Genomic DNA, 16,810 nt, shown 5'->3' with positions numbered 1-16,810 from the left:
CCTCCCTTTCTACAAGCTCTCTTATTAAAAACTTTGAGATACAAGTGTTGGTTTTAAGATTTGTTGTTGCCATATTTGTACAAACTAATAGTAGTTTTATATCTAACACCAGCTAGACTAGTTCGGCTTATCTACATCATGTGCCCACAAAAAAATTTCGCCTACCACATGACATTGCGTTCTTCGTCTATGGTTGTGGAAACCCTTTTTGTACCACATAGCTCTATACTCTTTTGATTAGACTCTCGCCTATTTTCTCATTTCTTTCTCATCCATTCTGCTCCACAACACCATCCAACATGGTGTCAATGCTCATAGGAAGCTGTTAGGAGCTGTAGCTGAGGATGATTTCAACAATCACAGCTCGCTTTTAATGCTGGAAAGGAGAAGCCAGCAAAGGGAATGCAATCTTTCATCTTTTTTTTGTTTTGCAAATCCTTTGGATATTTTCAGTTGAGGTGTTTTGCAGCTTGCAAGAGCAGCAAACATCACCAAGAAGAGGCCATTTCACATATGGTCCTAGAAGGTGTAAACTACAACCATACGGTCCCTACAACTTGCAAGCAAACATCTTGCAAACTGGAGTTATAAGAAACCGACTGAAATTGCAAACCTACTGAAATTGCCTCTTTCCCTTAAAATTGCAGGAAAAACAAAAAATCATCAAACCAACCCAATCACTTATTTATGAAGCATCAATTGTTAAATGCCATAGAAGAGATTAAATATACATGTATTTACCACACAATTAAAATGTTAAGCCTTCATGACATCCCTATTTAACTGGTGGCATATTTTGGTAAATTAGTATCCCGCACACATTTATTGGAGTCAGACAGAGAGCACATATTTTGGTAAACGAGTATCCCGCACACATGCATTGACAAATATTTGTATGACAGAAAATACCTGCAGGCTTGGAAAGCAAGCAGTTCTTGGCCAGCATAGCATCCCTTATCAGATCAGTGTGCATACTAACATTAATGTGCTCCATGTTTTTATTGCATTTGACAGTCTCAAAAACATAATGTACAAGCTTTATGTCACAAAGTGCAAGAGGATGCAAAAGTTAAAGAAGTACTCCTCATCAGTAAGAATCGGTACATGAAGATTATAATCGGTATACCTCAAATTGTCGCGAGCTTCCGGTGTTTTGAGAACTCTCTCTTGTGCTAGTAGTACCAACAGCATCTCCTCCACTAGAACCTCCACGGATGCGCTTAATGAGCTCTTCACTTGCTTTTCTTGCATCTGCAGCAGCATTCAATGCCTCCTCCGTTGCCATAAATTGGTGCACATGCGCTCTCTACAGACATCATCAGGAGTGTTTCACATACATCCCTACAAATTGCAAGCAAACATCTTGCAAACTGGAGTTATAAGAAACCGTTTTGATCTACACGTGCACATGTAGACATTTGCACATTTACAAAAAGATAGAGAGACAGAGAGAAAGAGTGCTGCTATGTCTATGCTATGCATATTTCCTACCTAAGAAAGAACACTGATCAGAGAAAAACTACATAGAACCCTTCATCTCTCAAAAACTTCAAGAAGCGGAAGTGAAATCTATCTCAATGAATCCAAAAGGATGCCCAAATCATCATATACATAAAAGGAACGATGTAGTTTTCAGCTTCATGACACTAACCCAACGTGGTAAATCATCAACTCCATCTTGCTACTTTGCAGGGACTAGCTACTGCAACATATTATAACAATATTTAAAAAGGGTACTAGACAAACACCTCCACAAACTGGATTTGAAAGAAATAGCGCTGAAAACATTCAATCAGAAGAGCCTTTAATGACCAAAGTGCATTCATGTGTGTGCACGTGAACATGTGCACATGCAGCCAAAAAAAAACATATACATGTGTGTGCAGACATGTGCATGCATGCATGCGTGCACGCACTCACACACACACACACACAAACCTTTTTTTGTGAAATCCATGTGTCTTTATATTACAAAGAGGCTGTCTCCAAAGTGGAGATCAGCAAATACAAGATCAGAAAATTTCATTGTAGGACAAGTACACACACACACACGCAGGCACACATATATGTATGTGTGTGTGTGAACATTCACCTGCGTATCTTGGCCCACAAGGGAAAAATGATGTTCCAATTCATGCAGACTGATCAGCCCTGGGCTGTTATGGTTTGTCATTTGCTACGCCATATTATTACTACAGTCTGTGGCTTCTAGGAGCTAATACAATGGCCCTGGACACATTCAGGGCGAAATTCGGGGCTGTCCCTTCGTCACGCGGATGCTTTTTAACTGCAAAACCATACTCTCACATCTGAAATGGATTGGTCGGGTTTCTCCGGATGGTAACTCTTTGCGCGCTGAAAGTATTCACTGGTCAAAAGGCTTTTGCTTCTCCTCTAGCTTTGCAAGAGCCTAGACGCTCTTATTTTATATGGTCCAAGGGTATTCGTCTTGTGGCAAATGTATTTGAAACAGGTTAGGTGATGCCCTTTCCACTGGCGGCTCATCATTTTGCGCTGGGGATGCATTAACGCCCCTACTGATGTTTGCTTCCCCAAATGCTTCAAGAATTTCAGCCAATACCTCCCCTTCATCTCCAAGATCCTTCGCAACTGGGTGCTTGTTTCGGACTTCACTGCTCGGCATCCTCTTCCTTTGACTTCTCTCACAGTTGCCAATATATACAAGGTTATCTTGCCTCTCCCTTGGAATACAGCACGGGCAAACCATGTGTGGTCTACGAGGCACAATGCAAGGTGGTGGAGGGCTGGACTGCATCAACTCTGGAATCGCAAGCTCCCTCTTTGCCAACAACAGGTTTTTCTTTGGAGGAGAGTTGTGGGTGTTTTTCCTTCAAACCGAGAGGTACTAGAATATGGATTTCAGAGGAGCTCACCCTGACTCAGCTCAAGGCAAGAACTGCAGAATTGGAAAAAGTAAAAGTTCAAAAGGAAGGAAAATGGGCTGTTTATCGAGATGGTATAGCACTAACAAAGACTTCAACCCTAGACCCAAAGACTCTCAGCCTAAAAAATGATGTAATGAAGGCCACTTCACAGAAATAATATTAGACTCCAGTAATGTGCTGAATAATTCGAGCTGAGATGCATCGTGCACTCCTCGACTCTCTCTGACTGTCACAGATGTAAGTGTTTCTTTTTGGATGTGTACTTTGTCTCATAGTCCCATGAGGGCTTCTGCAGATGTTAATACATCTCTCTCTCTCTCTCTCTCTCTCTCTCTCTCTCTCTCTCTCTCTCTCATATCCCACGACTCCCTGCCTCAATCCGCAACTGATGGGACGAGACCTGCATCTGCCAAATGGCTATCCTCAGTGCATGCGAGACTCCTCTGTCCTCTAGGTCAAGGGCCGGATGATGAGACCGTACTCCGATATTCTCAAGAACTGGTTGCGACAAGCAGTGGATCTTGATAGGGAACTCTTGATCCCTTCCCCAAGTCGAGACGTATAGAGTTGGAGGAGATATAACCGTATGATACGGTTCATCTCATTACTCAGAACCACCTAGTCAATGCCATTTCACCCTCACCTAGGACCTTGGCAGTTACTTCTCTTGACCGTTTCATTTACGCACATTAATTATTACAACAGTTGGTCATCTAAGAGAAAATGCCCACCGATCTTTCCGAGGTCATGCTATCTCGGCTAGAGCATAACATTCCTTCCCTCTTCAAGCACCAACGTCCTCGATGATGAAATCTGGGAACACTCTCCGTAACTGGTATACGGATTCCCAGGTAGCTTCCGATAGAGGCTGACCATGCCATGCAACCAACACCGTGGGTATCTTCCAATTCCGTATTTGCATTGTTCCTCGGTCCAGGATTCTTGTTGGTTTGCGTCTTGCATTATCCTCTATCTCCTAAAACAAAACCACACCTTCGATTAGTGAGTCACCAATATGCAAAAATTTCTTTAAACGAGAAACATGAAACACTGGGTGCACCTTACACCCTAGTAGCAACTCTAATTTATAGGCTACCTTGCCTATTCTTTTTAGAATTAACCACGGCCCACAGTATCGAGGTGACAACTTAGCACACTCTCCTGAAGTCAACGACTTCGAGTGCGAAGGAACTCTGAGAAAAACTTTTTCTCCTTCCTTAAATACTCTTATAGACCGGTTTTCATCCGCATACACCTTGGCTCTATCCATAGCCTGGCGGATATTAGCTCTCGCAAGTGCTAGCATCTCCCGCATCTGAACTACAAAGTTCGCGGCACTAGGCACTTTCTGAGGTACTCCAACTATAGTTGGATTTGCTAGTCTATAACCATAGTTCAGCTCAAACGGACTAAACCCGGTAGATGAATGTTTTCTATCATTGTAGGCAAACTCCAACAATGGCAACCACTTGTCCCACGTATGTTGCCTCAATGACACATATGCCCTCAGCATATCCTCTAACGTCTGGTTGACTCTCTCCGTCTGACCATCCGTCTCAGGATGATCCCCACTACTCATTCCCAACTCAGTCCTTAGTGTCTCAAATACCACTGTCCAAAAATGACCGGTAAATCTGACATCTCGGTCTGACACTATGGATCTAGGCAATCCATGCAGACGAAATATATGTCTGATAAACAAATCCGCCACTTGCGGGGAACTAACAGACTCTCTAATTGGAATGAAGTAAGCCATCTTGGTTAGACGATCAACCACCACAAGGATAGAATCATACCCTCCTTGTGTTGTAGGCAACCCTACAATAAAGTCCATGGAAATGCTCTCCCACTTAGTGGTATTTCCAAGGGCTGTAAAAGTCCGGGTGGCTTCACCCGCTCGGCCTTGCTTACCTGACACGAGAAACACCGTGTCACATATTCATGAATATGCTTTTTCATCTTTTGCCAAAAGAAATCTCGCTTCACGAGATCATATGTCTTCTCGACTCCTGGATGTCCCGCACACGGGCTATCATGGCACTGTCGAATGACTCTCTACCTGAGATCATTCTGACTAGGTACTACAACCTTGCCATTTCTAACTAGCATACCATCCCTTATGGTATAGCTTGCATAAGTTTAGCCTTTTCTGGATGCCACGTCATCCTTTTCATTTTTCCCGGGTTTTAACACATGAGCCTTAGGCCATAAGCTCTGGACAAACTCGTCCACTTTTTGAGTTTCTCTAATCTCGGTCATTAGAGCACTCTCTAATACCGTGAAACTCAGGTTGTGCATAATGCGAGACAACGCATCAGCAACCTTATTATCTTTTCCTCTTCGGTACCGAATCGTTAAATTAAACTCCTGCATGAGCTCTGCCCACCTAGCTTGGCGGCCCCTCAAGTCAGGCTGTTTACAAAAATGTTTCAGAGTATCATGATCCACATCCACATAAAACTCTGAACCATACAAATAATGCCTCCATGTTTTCAAAGCATGGATAATAGCATACAACTCCAATTCATGAGTTGGCCAATTCCTTTGAGAGAGAGAAAGCTTCTTGCTTTCAAAGGCTACTGGCCTTCCCTCTTGAAGGAGAACTGCTTCTACCGCAATGCCACTTGCATCGGTTTCCAGGAACAACGGTTTCTGGGGATCAACTATTTTTAACACCAGTCCTGTGACCACAGCTTGTTTTATGGTGTTAAAACTTTCTTGTTGACTCTGTCCCCAAATAAAAGGTACTTTATCTAAGGTCAGATCAGTCAATGGCGATACTATTCCGGAATATCCTTTGATATGCCTTCTATAAAACTGGACAAATCCCAAGAATGATCGCAACACGCGGTCAGACTCTGAGGGATTGGCCAAGTTAGTATCATAGCTACTTTCTTCGGATCCATTTCTACCCCCTGTGGAGTAATTATGAACCCTAAATATTCAAGCCTAACCATACACAATATAGTTTTCTTTTTATTTACATAAAGATTGGCTTTCCTCAAAGTACTGAATACTACTCTTTAGTGTTCACGATGCTCAGTAATACTTTTACTGAATATCAGAATATCGTCAATAAAATGTACTACGAACTTTTCGATATACGGACGTAGCAAATCGTTCATAAGCATGACGAATGTCGCTGGGACATTGGTAAGTCCAAAGGGCATTACCAAAAACTCATAATGACCAAACTTGCTTCTGAAAGCGGTTTTATGCACATCCTCGGCTCTAATCCGGATTTGATGGTAGCCACACTTAAGATCTATCTTGCTGAAAATCACAGCTCCATGTAATGCATCTAGCAAATCATCAATCCGAGCCATCGGATACCTGTGCTTAATAGTGATATTATTCAATGCTCTGTAATCTATACAGAGGCGAAACGTATCATCATTTTTCTTCTTTAATATCATTGGCGAAGCAAAAGGTGAGAAACTTGGTTAAATCTGCCCCAACTTGAGGTATTCTTCCAGTTGTCTACGCACCTCCGCCTCTTCAGTAAAACTCATTCTATAGGGAGGTCTATTTACAGGTTCTGCCCCCGGGATCAGTTTAATCTTATGTTGAACTTTCCGCTCTAGAGGTAACCCATAAGGTAGTTCATCCCTAAAACATTCAGAGAACTCCTCTGTTATACGATTAGCCAGCTTGGCCATCTCACCACTTTACGTAACATCAGTGCTAGCCGAAGAATCATCAACCGGCTCTACCGATGCTGTGCAAAGGAATAAAAACTCTACTTGAGCTTTTCGGATTTCCATCACGGAAACCAACGGTCCCTGAGGTATATCTTTCTCACCTCGCAAGACATAAAGCACATCATTCATCTTGAATTGATATACGTGCTTTTTCCAATCAATGGCTGGATTCTTCCTAGAATGCCACGCCATACCCAGGGCTATATCTGCATGAGCAAGCTTGGTCATTTCAAAATCAAGCTTCTTAGCATAGTCCTGAATCCCAAGCTCCAACTGGGTAACCCTTTTGGTCCCATACTTCAGTTGAACTTCCATCTGCCATCCTGACTGTATACGCATAGTCAGATGGACCTGTCTTTAATTTCAGCCTCCTCACGAGCTTGGAGTTAATCACAGTGTGAGTTGACGCCGAGTCAAACAACACAATGACATCATGATTGGCCACTTGCCCTTTCATTTTAATTAACTCCGTATCATTAAAGGCTGTATACCCCGTTGCCGCGGGCTTAGATAGGATGTTATCAGGTGCACCGCTTACTAACTTAGTAACAGACACACTTAACAACACAAGTACTAACCTCTGAGAAGGTCCCGCCAATTGCATCTGCATATGTTCCGCATTGGGACTCTCCTGCATTTCCACGTCGCATTCAGATATTATCATATTAGCCGTGCGACAGTCTTTATTCAGTGGACAATCTTTCCACTGATGTCGCTGAAGGTAGCCGAAGCACAATCCTTCTTTTCTAGCTTTCTCTTTTTGTTCAGGAGTCAACGAGGACTTTGACCAAGCCCGGGCTGCCATTGGAGTTATTTTCCTTTTCACCCCAATGGTGGTACTTGTTTTTACTGGTCCCTCAACCGGCTTCACCTGCTTGGTTTGGCCACTTGGCTGCGAGACACTTGTCTTTGAAATCCATTTCCTCTGAAATCCCCCTTTTTTCGGGTACTCATAGTGAGTCCCTGCCTGCACAAATCCACCAAATCTGCCTCTGGCATCCTCATAGTTCAGGGCTACTGCAATAGATTCATCTAATGTAGTCACATATTTAGCCCGAACTTCCATTTTGATCTTGTCGTTCAGTCCATAGATATAGTCTTTTAACTGAACTGACATAGGGAGAGGGTCTGTTATTTTCATGACACATTCCCTGAATTTGTCGGTGTACTCTGCCACCGACAGACTCTTCTGACGAAGATTTCTATAAGCATCCCAAGCTCGGGACTCTTCATCAGGTGGGAGAAAGTGTTTCTTAAATTCAGCTTTAAACCCTTCCCAGGTGGTAGGAGCAACTTGATCCTTCTGTTGCTTTATCCACCATCGCTGCCTCAATAAACAGGTGAGTGGCCTCACGGTTTTTCTTTAGATCAGATCTGATTTCACAAATGGCGAAGGCTTCTTCCCACTTGTGTAACCAAACCTCGATCACATCAGAACTGCGCTCGGTCATCCGACCAGCGTACTTCTCCGGTCTATAATTAGCGATATTAGGCACTTTGACCTTTGCGCGCTCTGATGAATGTATACTGGGCTCGGCTCTGCTGGAGCTTTGCCCTTATCAATTCTAGACGGTCTAGCCGACAAGGCTTGCACCATCTCCCTGATCTCATTCTGACCAACGTTCACTTGAAGCTACTGGTTCATAATTTGCTGTAAAGCATCTTCTAATATCGAAATCCTACCGATCAAAGTAGGTGCTGTGTGATGTGATATTTGTTGTGTAGACCGTGCTCTAGACTCACTAGGATTCACCCTAGAATTCTGTCCTTCTGCCTCCATAGTTTTAAAAGGGAAAAGGGGTTTTTTTTTTTTCTTCTTCTTCTTCTTTTTTCAGTCTTTTCTAGAGCCCAAATAAAATATATATACACCTCTTTTCTATTTTACTTTCCTGTTTTTCTTTCTCCTGCACACTAAACTCCCAAATATGTAATACTCTGAACGTTCCTTTTACGGTGCAGGAATAACAGGACCATATATAAAACTATAAAAGCTGTATCGAAAGAAGGTGCTCCCTGATTTTCTTCTCGAAATGTCGATTGATCCCCCTTGTCGTATTTATCTCTGGTTCGTTTCACCGGCGACCTTCTGGAACTATGACGTAAATTAGCCACGGAAACTTGGCAGGCGATGGCGATGGCGACTCTTCCTACGTTGCCCGTTTCTCCTCACCTCGTCAATCCACCAGGATATTTAGGCCTACAGTTCGTTAACCGACGGAATCTCTGTAGGCTTATAGATGGACAGCGCTCTGATGGAGGGAAGCTTGCGTAAATGAGCGTAAGTGCCCGTCAACACCACGCCACATCGTCACCGCAGAACATCAACCGGAGATGCCCGTCCACCTGCCCCCGTCACGTACAGCCTTCGTCACAACCAGCGATCCTCACGTCCCTCGCACGTCACGAACAGGTGATGCAATTGACCACCTTGCGTCACCTTTGCGCTCCAAGCCTTCCTTCCATCACCTAACTCGTCGCTCTTCCTTTGCCTTGAGCTCTGATACCAATTGATAGATTCTCTATTCTCTAACACACACTCAGATCACGGGCGATGGCATCTGTTATTTCCTCCTAGCCTACTCTTGTAGATCGCATGTTTTTCAATTAATACGTCCTTTTTTTCTTCCTCATGCATATCCACGAGACCCTCATTTCCCTAGATGGTTCCCCTTGCCAAATGTCATCATTTTAGCCTTTCCACTTGGTGCACCATTTACCCCTCTCTTGGGGCACATTTAAAACCACTTGCCCCTTGGCATTATTGCACATTTAGGTGCACCTAGGCCTTAGCACTCAGAACCACCTAGTCAATGCCATTTCACCCTCACCTAGGACCTTGGCAGTTACTTCTCTTGCCGTTTCATTTACGCACATTAATTATTACAACAGTTGGTCATCTAAGAGAAAATGCCCACCGATCTTTCCGAGGTCATGCTATCTCGGCTAGCGCATAACAGGCTATTTGGTAGAGCATCCCTGTGTTGGTGAATCCGGGTATGCATGTTTTGCTCGATGCACCTTTCACCAACACAGAGTTCAGGACTGCACTTTCAGCCCTTCACAAGGGCAAGTGCCCAGGTTCGGATGGCCTCACCCCGTCTTTTTTCATTGCATTTTGGGATATGATTGGAGACTACATTACTTCAGCCCTGCAGGCCATTTGGGACTCTAGCGAGATGCCTAGGTCGCTTACAAAGGGTCTCATCCACCTTATCCCGAAAGGAGGTTGCAGAAATTTAGTGTCCCAGTGGAGGCTTATCACACTTCTGGGGACTTGTTACAAGATTTTGGCCAAGGCTCAGCCTCCGATTGCAGCCCCTTCTCCCTGATCTTATTCATGACACTCAGACGGGATTTGTGCATGGCAGAAGCATTTTTTATAACATTTTCTCTTTCTGGGAAGCTTCAGAGTGGGCCATGCAGAGTGGCTAGAATCTAGCCATTCTACTTTTGGATTTTGAGAAAGCTTATGACAGAGTAGATTGGGGTTTTTTGGAGGGCACCCTTCTACGCTTTGGCTTTACTGATGCTTGGATCATAGGTGTTTCCTCTTTGTACAGATCAGCCCACAGCCAAGTACTTATTGGTGGGGTAAGGGGTGAGAGATTTCAGATTTCGAGATCAGTCCGTCAAGGATGCCCCCTTGCTCCTTTCCTTTTTTTGTTCGTGGCCGAAGCTATGAGTATCTATGTTAGATCTCAAGCTGACATCTTTGGGCTGAGACTTCCCATCAGAAGGGAAGAGGAGCTACTTGACAGTGAGTTGGCAGATGACACAGCAGTTTACTTGGATGCCACTCCACAAACGCTCACTTCTTTCAGGACAGCATTGGATTTATTTTGCTTGGTGGCAATGGCGCACATAAATTGGCATAAATCCAATGGCTTTTGGATCAGTGATGAGGACACTCCAGTTTGGGGGCTTGACATAGGATTCACTTGGGTTCAGAGGGGTGTGCCTATCAAGCATTTGGGCTGCCAAGTCGGCTTGGATATTTCTTCCACGCAGCAGTTTGCTCCCGTTTTGGAGAGCATCAGGAGGAAGCTTCTTTTTTGGAGCTCAGCCAAGTTGGATCTTGCCTCTAGAGTTGTGGTGGTCAACCAGAACCTCTTGGCCACGGCCTGGTTTGTTTGTTCATCTGGTGCCATTCTAGGGACTGCATCATTTAGGTCAGAAGACCGATCAGAAACTTTCTTTGAAGTGGGCTTGATGGCACAGCAGATGCCTTAGCCAGGGTGGCTTGGGAGACCCTCATCCTCCCTACACAGGAAGGGGGTCTCAATATTATTGATCTAGATTTACAGTGCAGAGCTTTACTTTGCAAGATGGTGGTGCGGGGACTTATGCCAGGGCAGGAACCGTGGAAGGACTTTCTTATTAGCAGCATACAAAGGTGCACACCTTCTTCAAGAGGAGACTGGATGAGCAGTGTTAGGTGGATCTTCACCACAGCACACCTCAGATCACCTTCGTCCCCTCTCATGGTTGCCATTCTGAAAGCTTGGGCCAGTTTCAGAAGCACTCTTCGGAGGATTCCTCCTTCCTCTCGTGAAGAGATTGATAAGCAACCCATCATGTGGAATGACAATATTTTAGATGATCATGGCAGACCACTGGGTGCCTCACTCTACATGTAGTGGTCCAGGTGGGAGAGGGGACCTGCATCATCTATGGGGTCTTGGAAAGCTTTCCGCAGGCTTCCAGAGGAGACCAAATCAAGGTTGACAGGACATCTCAAAGGGAGTGCAGGGAGGATCTTGCAGATTGAGGCAGCCCTTCCAGAGGTTTGGGTAGACACAGATAATATGCCACTCACTTCCTCCACGTGGGCAGGTACTTTTACGAGAGGTGGTGTTCCGCTTCAAGTTTTGGCCTTTCGAGATGCACAGGAGGATGCTTTAGTTTTTAGTGTCCAGGATGGTGGCAGATTGCTCAGGTCCACAGAGGACATCTTGCTTGAATCTGCTTTTCAGCCTATCAGGGTTATAGGTCTTTTGGTTGTGGGATTGCAGTGAACCTTTGGAGGTCCAGGTTCGGAGCCGACCTTACTTGCCCTCGCTGCCTCTCTGCTTCGAAGACTATTCAGCATTGCTTATGGGATTGCAGACATGCGAGGATGATTTGGATGGGGGTAGCCAGGATTTTCAGTCACTTTGCCCACTCCCCATTCTTTATGACATGGGACTCAGTGGCTTGGCTTTCTCTTACAGGGCCTCAGGTATTCTATGAGAGATTTGACTCCTCTCGGGCCATTTCGGTTCGACGTCATCAGACTGAGTTCTGTTCGTTGGATGTGGTACCACACCTTCCTTTTACAACTGTACATCCTGTGGATACTTCTTGGGAGATTCTAGCGAGCATAGCATCCTGGCATATCTGGAGAGCCAGATGCACAGAGGCTTTGGAGGGTACTCAAGTTCATCCCTCGCACACATTGGCTAGTATCTGGACAGACACCGTACATACTTTGATGGCCGTATGGATGGATATCCAGGGAGACTCCCATGCAGCCTCAGCTAGGAGGGCTTCTTTCTTCAGGGAATGGCAGGATTCTCTTTTCTTCTCTGAGACTACTATAGGGTTGAGGTGGCACTTTCAGCCTCAGCCTTGGTTGTTTTCCACCTCACTCTGAGGGGGTTTTTTATTTATCCTCATGATTTCATGATGTATTCCGCTTTGAGCTTGCTCTCGCGGGTTTTTTCTCTTACTTCATAGAAGTCTCTTTCTTGAAAAAAAAAAAGAAATCCTTGCGAGCATTTCCTCGCACCCACACCATATTACTAAATGGTCCTCAATGATTTATCAGAGACCTCTACCCCTGTCCTGTAATGATATCCTGAGCTTCTTGAGATGTCACACAAGATGCTCTCACTGCTGACCTTATAATGACACATACCAGCTGCCTCCATAATAAAATGTGTAACTAAAGCCTATTGTCTCCCTCCCTACTCTTCTCTCTCATTTCTCATTCTCTCTCTCCCTTTGGCGGCCACGGCCCCGAAGAGCCCCTCTTCTCTCTCTTAATTTCTCTCTTTCCCTCTCTCCTCTCGCCACGTTTAATTCTGATAAACATATCTCTCTCTCTCTCTCTCTCTCTCTCTCAAGCGTAAGCAATGACATGACTCGGGTGCTAGCGCCACATGATTAAGGTGCAAGAAAACACATGACACTAAAAAAGGATTGGTTTTAAAACTATGTCCAAACAAAAATTCCAAAGAGAATGTGAGTATGGTTATATGCACCAACTAGGTTTTGTTCTGATCTATTTTTGGCATATTTTTACATAGTTGGAAGCTTTTTTTTCCTTCGCTCGGATGCTCGGAAGATTTCGCTCGGAAAATGCTCGTCCCCAATTTACTAGGCATCTAGAATCGCTCAGACGAATTATAACATGATTTGAGTTCATCCCCGGACTGACTGGAATGTTAGAGATTCCTTAGGGACACATCTATGCATGAAGAAGCAAAAGACAACCAAATGGGAAGCTCCTATGTGTAATATGACCTGCTTCATGCAGAATAGGCCAACTTGTATAAGAAACTAAATCCATGTCACGGGCATCCTCAGCCCCGTGGCATGCTGGACTGCCACGTGGGCTGTCCAGTCAGCACGCAACAGCCACGTGGACTGCCACGCAGGCAGCCACGTCAGGGCTGCAGCCATGTGGACTGCCACAGCCAGCTCAGCAGTCCGTACAGGCACCACATCAGCAGCGCACCATGTCATCGCCATACGCTGCGTCAACAGAGCACCATGTCAGCGATGACATCAGCAGGTCGGCCACCACGTCAGCAACAGCAGGTCAGTGAACAAGAGCAGTCTGGTCGATGGGCAGAAATATGCCTGGTCGGTCAGTTTGAGGCCCAAGGGGGGCCTATAAAAGCAGCCCCCTTGGCCTTCACTTCTCATCCCCACCTCAGGCCTTCCAAGCTTTCAGTGCAGCAGTAGACAAGCTCCCCCGCAGCAGACCAGCAGGGTGCCCTCAGCCTCTACAGGGATCTAGTGAGGATTCACCTCCTCTAGGTAGTCTAGTTTCTTTCCAGTTTTGCAGTTTTTCAGCTCCTCCATACAGTTGTATTCTGTCAGTTATATTCTCTCCCTCTGATTCTCTCACTCACATCCACAGCATCACTTTGTGTATTGAGTGCATCATCTTGCAGTTTGCAGTTAGTGAGCAGGAAAGAGAGTGGGGATAGTCTATCTCCCGCCACAACCCCTCAGAATCCATATGTTGTGGACATATTTTTCATCCATTACATTCTCGCATTGTAATAACAGTGTCTGCAGTGAGCATTATGGCACTTTTTGGGATCAAAATAGTATTAAGTGTTGAGGACATGAAGTTAATAATACCTGTCTCTCCCTCAGCTGTCTGAACGTCCCTTTTGTTGTCACATTTACCCCAACTTTACTGCCTCTGCTCTGTGCAAGTGAAGTTTCGTCAGCATCTACCGATACATCTTCAGTGATCCTGTTGTTTTCATATTTATATCTGCAATAAAATATATCAACTCTTCAGAAGATTTCCAAATTAATACTTGCACCAGCACATTGTTGAAAGATTAAATCAAGACCAGGTATAAGAGATTTTAAAGGAGTCAATGCGATAAACTCTAACCTCCCACCTTACAATGTCACTAACCTTGCACACAGCCAATTCTAGGTCAACAAAAAGGATAGATTTGGTCCAACAGGGAAAGCAGTCGATGTGCAGACTCTGCCAAACTACATAAGGGACTGCCTCTTCTGCAGCCAGCAGTCCCTGATGGGCACGTCATGCAATATTTTTAGTACAGTGTTCTATCTAAAATAAACTCCCAAAGGTCCTGGCCAGCTGAACCCAAGATCCCAGAGATCTGAACTACCAGGCTAATTGTCCTTTGGAAACTTCGTCCATCAATTAGAGGTGAAAAAGATGAGTTGCAAAAATATCCATCACGCTTTGGCTTGTTCCTAATAAAAAATTTATACACACAAAATCATGTGGAGATCTTCAAATCTACTGGTTGAGCACAGTAAGCGTGCTATAGTCATTTCGTGACTTTGATATCAAAAGATGAGCTCGAACAGGCCAAGCACTATAGCGAAACATGGCAATCACGATTTTTTAGTTCACGAGCCAGACGGAGAACAGGAGATGGAGTACTCACCGTAACCGCTCTGCATCAGCTTTTATGTCGATTTTTTCAGTCTCCTGAATGATAAGAGCTACTATTCGAGAAGTGTAGGCTGCCATTGCTTTCAAAAGTTGTGGTGGGCTCTTGAGAAGATTCAAAGCAGTCTCTCTAACATCTTCTGGTAAAAATTCCCCATCCACATCCACCCCAAGCTTCCTATCTTCTAAAGCTGTTTCTCTCTGGTTTCCACTTCCATCGTATGCAGGAAATGTGTCTTGTATTCTCTCAATCAAATGTGCAGCCAGCAATTCACAAGACTTCCGAATACTCCTTTCTGCTGCCGTCTCAATAAGAATATGGCCATCAGCAGGTCTGTTACCTTGTACAGAAGTTGCATAAATTGCATCCTGGTCAGTGCGAGCATGAAGAATATCTGTGGTTGGATCACCTCCTTCAGCTTTTCCTCTCTGAACATCCATTGCATTCTCAACATAACGATGCAACCTTCTTTGATACTCAGCAAAAATGCGAACAGCTTGTTCACACCTTTCGTCATAAGCGTCCAGAAGCACCTGCTTATGCCTAAATAAGATCACCAGAGAATTACGAATCCCTTTAAAATAAGCATACGAAAGAGAATGGCAAATGCAATGACCGAATGTTATACGAAAACGCTACGTTCAAACGCTGGTGAGAGTGAGGGACACCACTCTTTCGATCAACAATCTTCCAGACCTCTACAAAATGGCAACAAATCGACGTCGCACCTGGAGTTCGATTTGTCATCCAGCACCCGTCGACGCTCGCCTTCCTCCCTTGACAGCTCCAGCATTCTCGTCTTTAACTCTTTTCGCAACCTGTCCAGCACATGCCTCAGCCTTTCAACCTCGAATTCGGCTGCCTCTCGCTCTCTTAGCGCCCTCTCTTTAGATTCCGTTGATTCCGACACCTTTTCCTTCTCTCTTTCCGTGCCGTCTTTCACTTTCGCTAGTTCTGCTGATGCGGATCTTCCCCTCGTTTTTAGATCAACCCTTCTTTTATCGCGTCCAATCGGCTTTGTCGACTCCTTATCTTCACTGGTGCTTTCCTTCCCTTTAGTCCATTCTTTCGCGGGAAATTCGGAAGAGGCGATTTTAGCCTGCGGTCCACTGCCAGGGCTGCCGTGGACGAGTATGTTTCTTTTCACAATCTCCACGGTCTTCTCGGATTTAACTCGTTCGAGGAGAAATTTCCAAACCGGCAGCATATTTCCTCTGCAAATCCTCTTCAGGCTGTCCACCGAAGGAAGCAACTTTTCCGAGGATGAGTAAGGACTCTGAGGCCGATACCCCATTTCCTGCTGGAGCCATTCTAGGATGGCCTCTGCCCGCGGAGCGACGCTAGAACTTTGCATTCCCGTCCTATATCAAGAAAAAGAAGTACATTGTGCTTCCACTGGACGCTTGATGCAATGCCGGAGCAAGCGCTCGGTTTCAAGGTGGGAAGCAAATTCAAAATCAACCAGAGCGGGCGACCGTGACGAAGAGGAAAGAGGGATCGAGAGAGGAGGGAGGGGAGGCAGGGAAAGAAAGGTTGGAGTGAGGTGCGATCCAAAATGTGGAGGAGGAGGGGGGGGGGGGGGAGCGAGGGGAAAGGTGCGTTCAAAAGAGAGAGAAAAGAAAGATGGGAAGAAGGGAAAAGGGAAACAGGGGATGATGGAAGCCATAGCTGTGGATCGCCATAGCTGAGGGTCGCCATAGCTGGAAGCTCAGAAATGGGAGAGACGCCATGGAAGCTGGTTGCTGCTGCCGGCAAAGTGAAGCAACAAAGCTCAACGTTAAAAATTTACTTCTAAATTCACACTTCAAATTCAATTCTATACTTCCTTTTCATTTCAACAAATCTCTCATTCCATTTTCTTCTCGTTTCCTAAGAGGGCTTCCCCCCCGCCGCGAGTGGCACGCTGCCCACCCACTCGTCGTCGTCCGCGTTCATGGGAGCACGTCGGGAGGATTCCGGCGACCGACCGACACCACCGCATTCACAGGTGCCAGTCGGGAGGATTTCGGCGACCAACCGACACCACCGCATTCACAAGAGCAAGCTT

General features: G+C 45.2%; 1 protein-coding gene across 2 annotated transcripts in view; it reads right to left on the bottom strand.

The window, feature by feature from the left end:
• AUG5 (HAUS augmin-like complex subunit) overlaps positions 1 to 16,520 on the bottom strand; it is a 70,991-nt gene extending 54,471 nt beyond the window's left edge. For both annotated transcript variants that reach the window (XM_087397905.1, XM_087397907.1), the window contains exons 1-4: positions 15,492 to 16,520; positions 14,758 to 15,306; positions 13,961 to 14,099; positions 1,127 to 1,306 (exon numbers count right to left, since the gene is read on the bottom strand). In XM_087397905.1, coding sequence (XP_087254031.1) covers positions 1,127 to 1,306; positions 13,961 to 14,099; positions 14,758 to 15,306; positions 15,492 to 16,117 — 1,494 coding nt within the window. In that variant the 5' untranslated portion in view covers positions 16,118 to 16,520. The remainder of the gene's footprint in view (positions 1 to 1,126; positions 1,307 to 13,960; positions 14,100 to 14,757; positions 15,307 to 15,491) is intronic.
• Between the last annotated feature and the right edge of the window lie 290 nt (positions 16,521 to 16,810).

This window comes from Dipteris shenzhenensis, chromosome 26 (genome assembly GCF_047967505.1).
Source record: "Dipteris shenzhenensis isolate YYH24624 ecotype China chromosome 26, Dip_SZ_1.0, whole genome shotgun sequence".
NCBI classification, from domain to species: domain Eukaryota; kingdom Viridiplantae; phylum Streptophyta; class Polypodiopsida; order Gleicheniales; family Dipteridaceae; genus Dipteris; species Dipteris shenzhenensis.
This window is presented reverse-complemented; position numbering and strand designations above follow the sequence as displayed.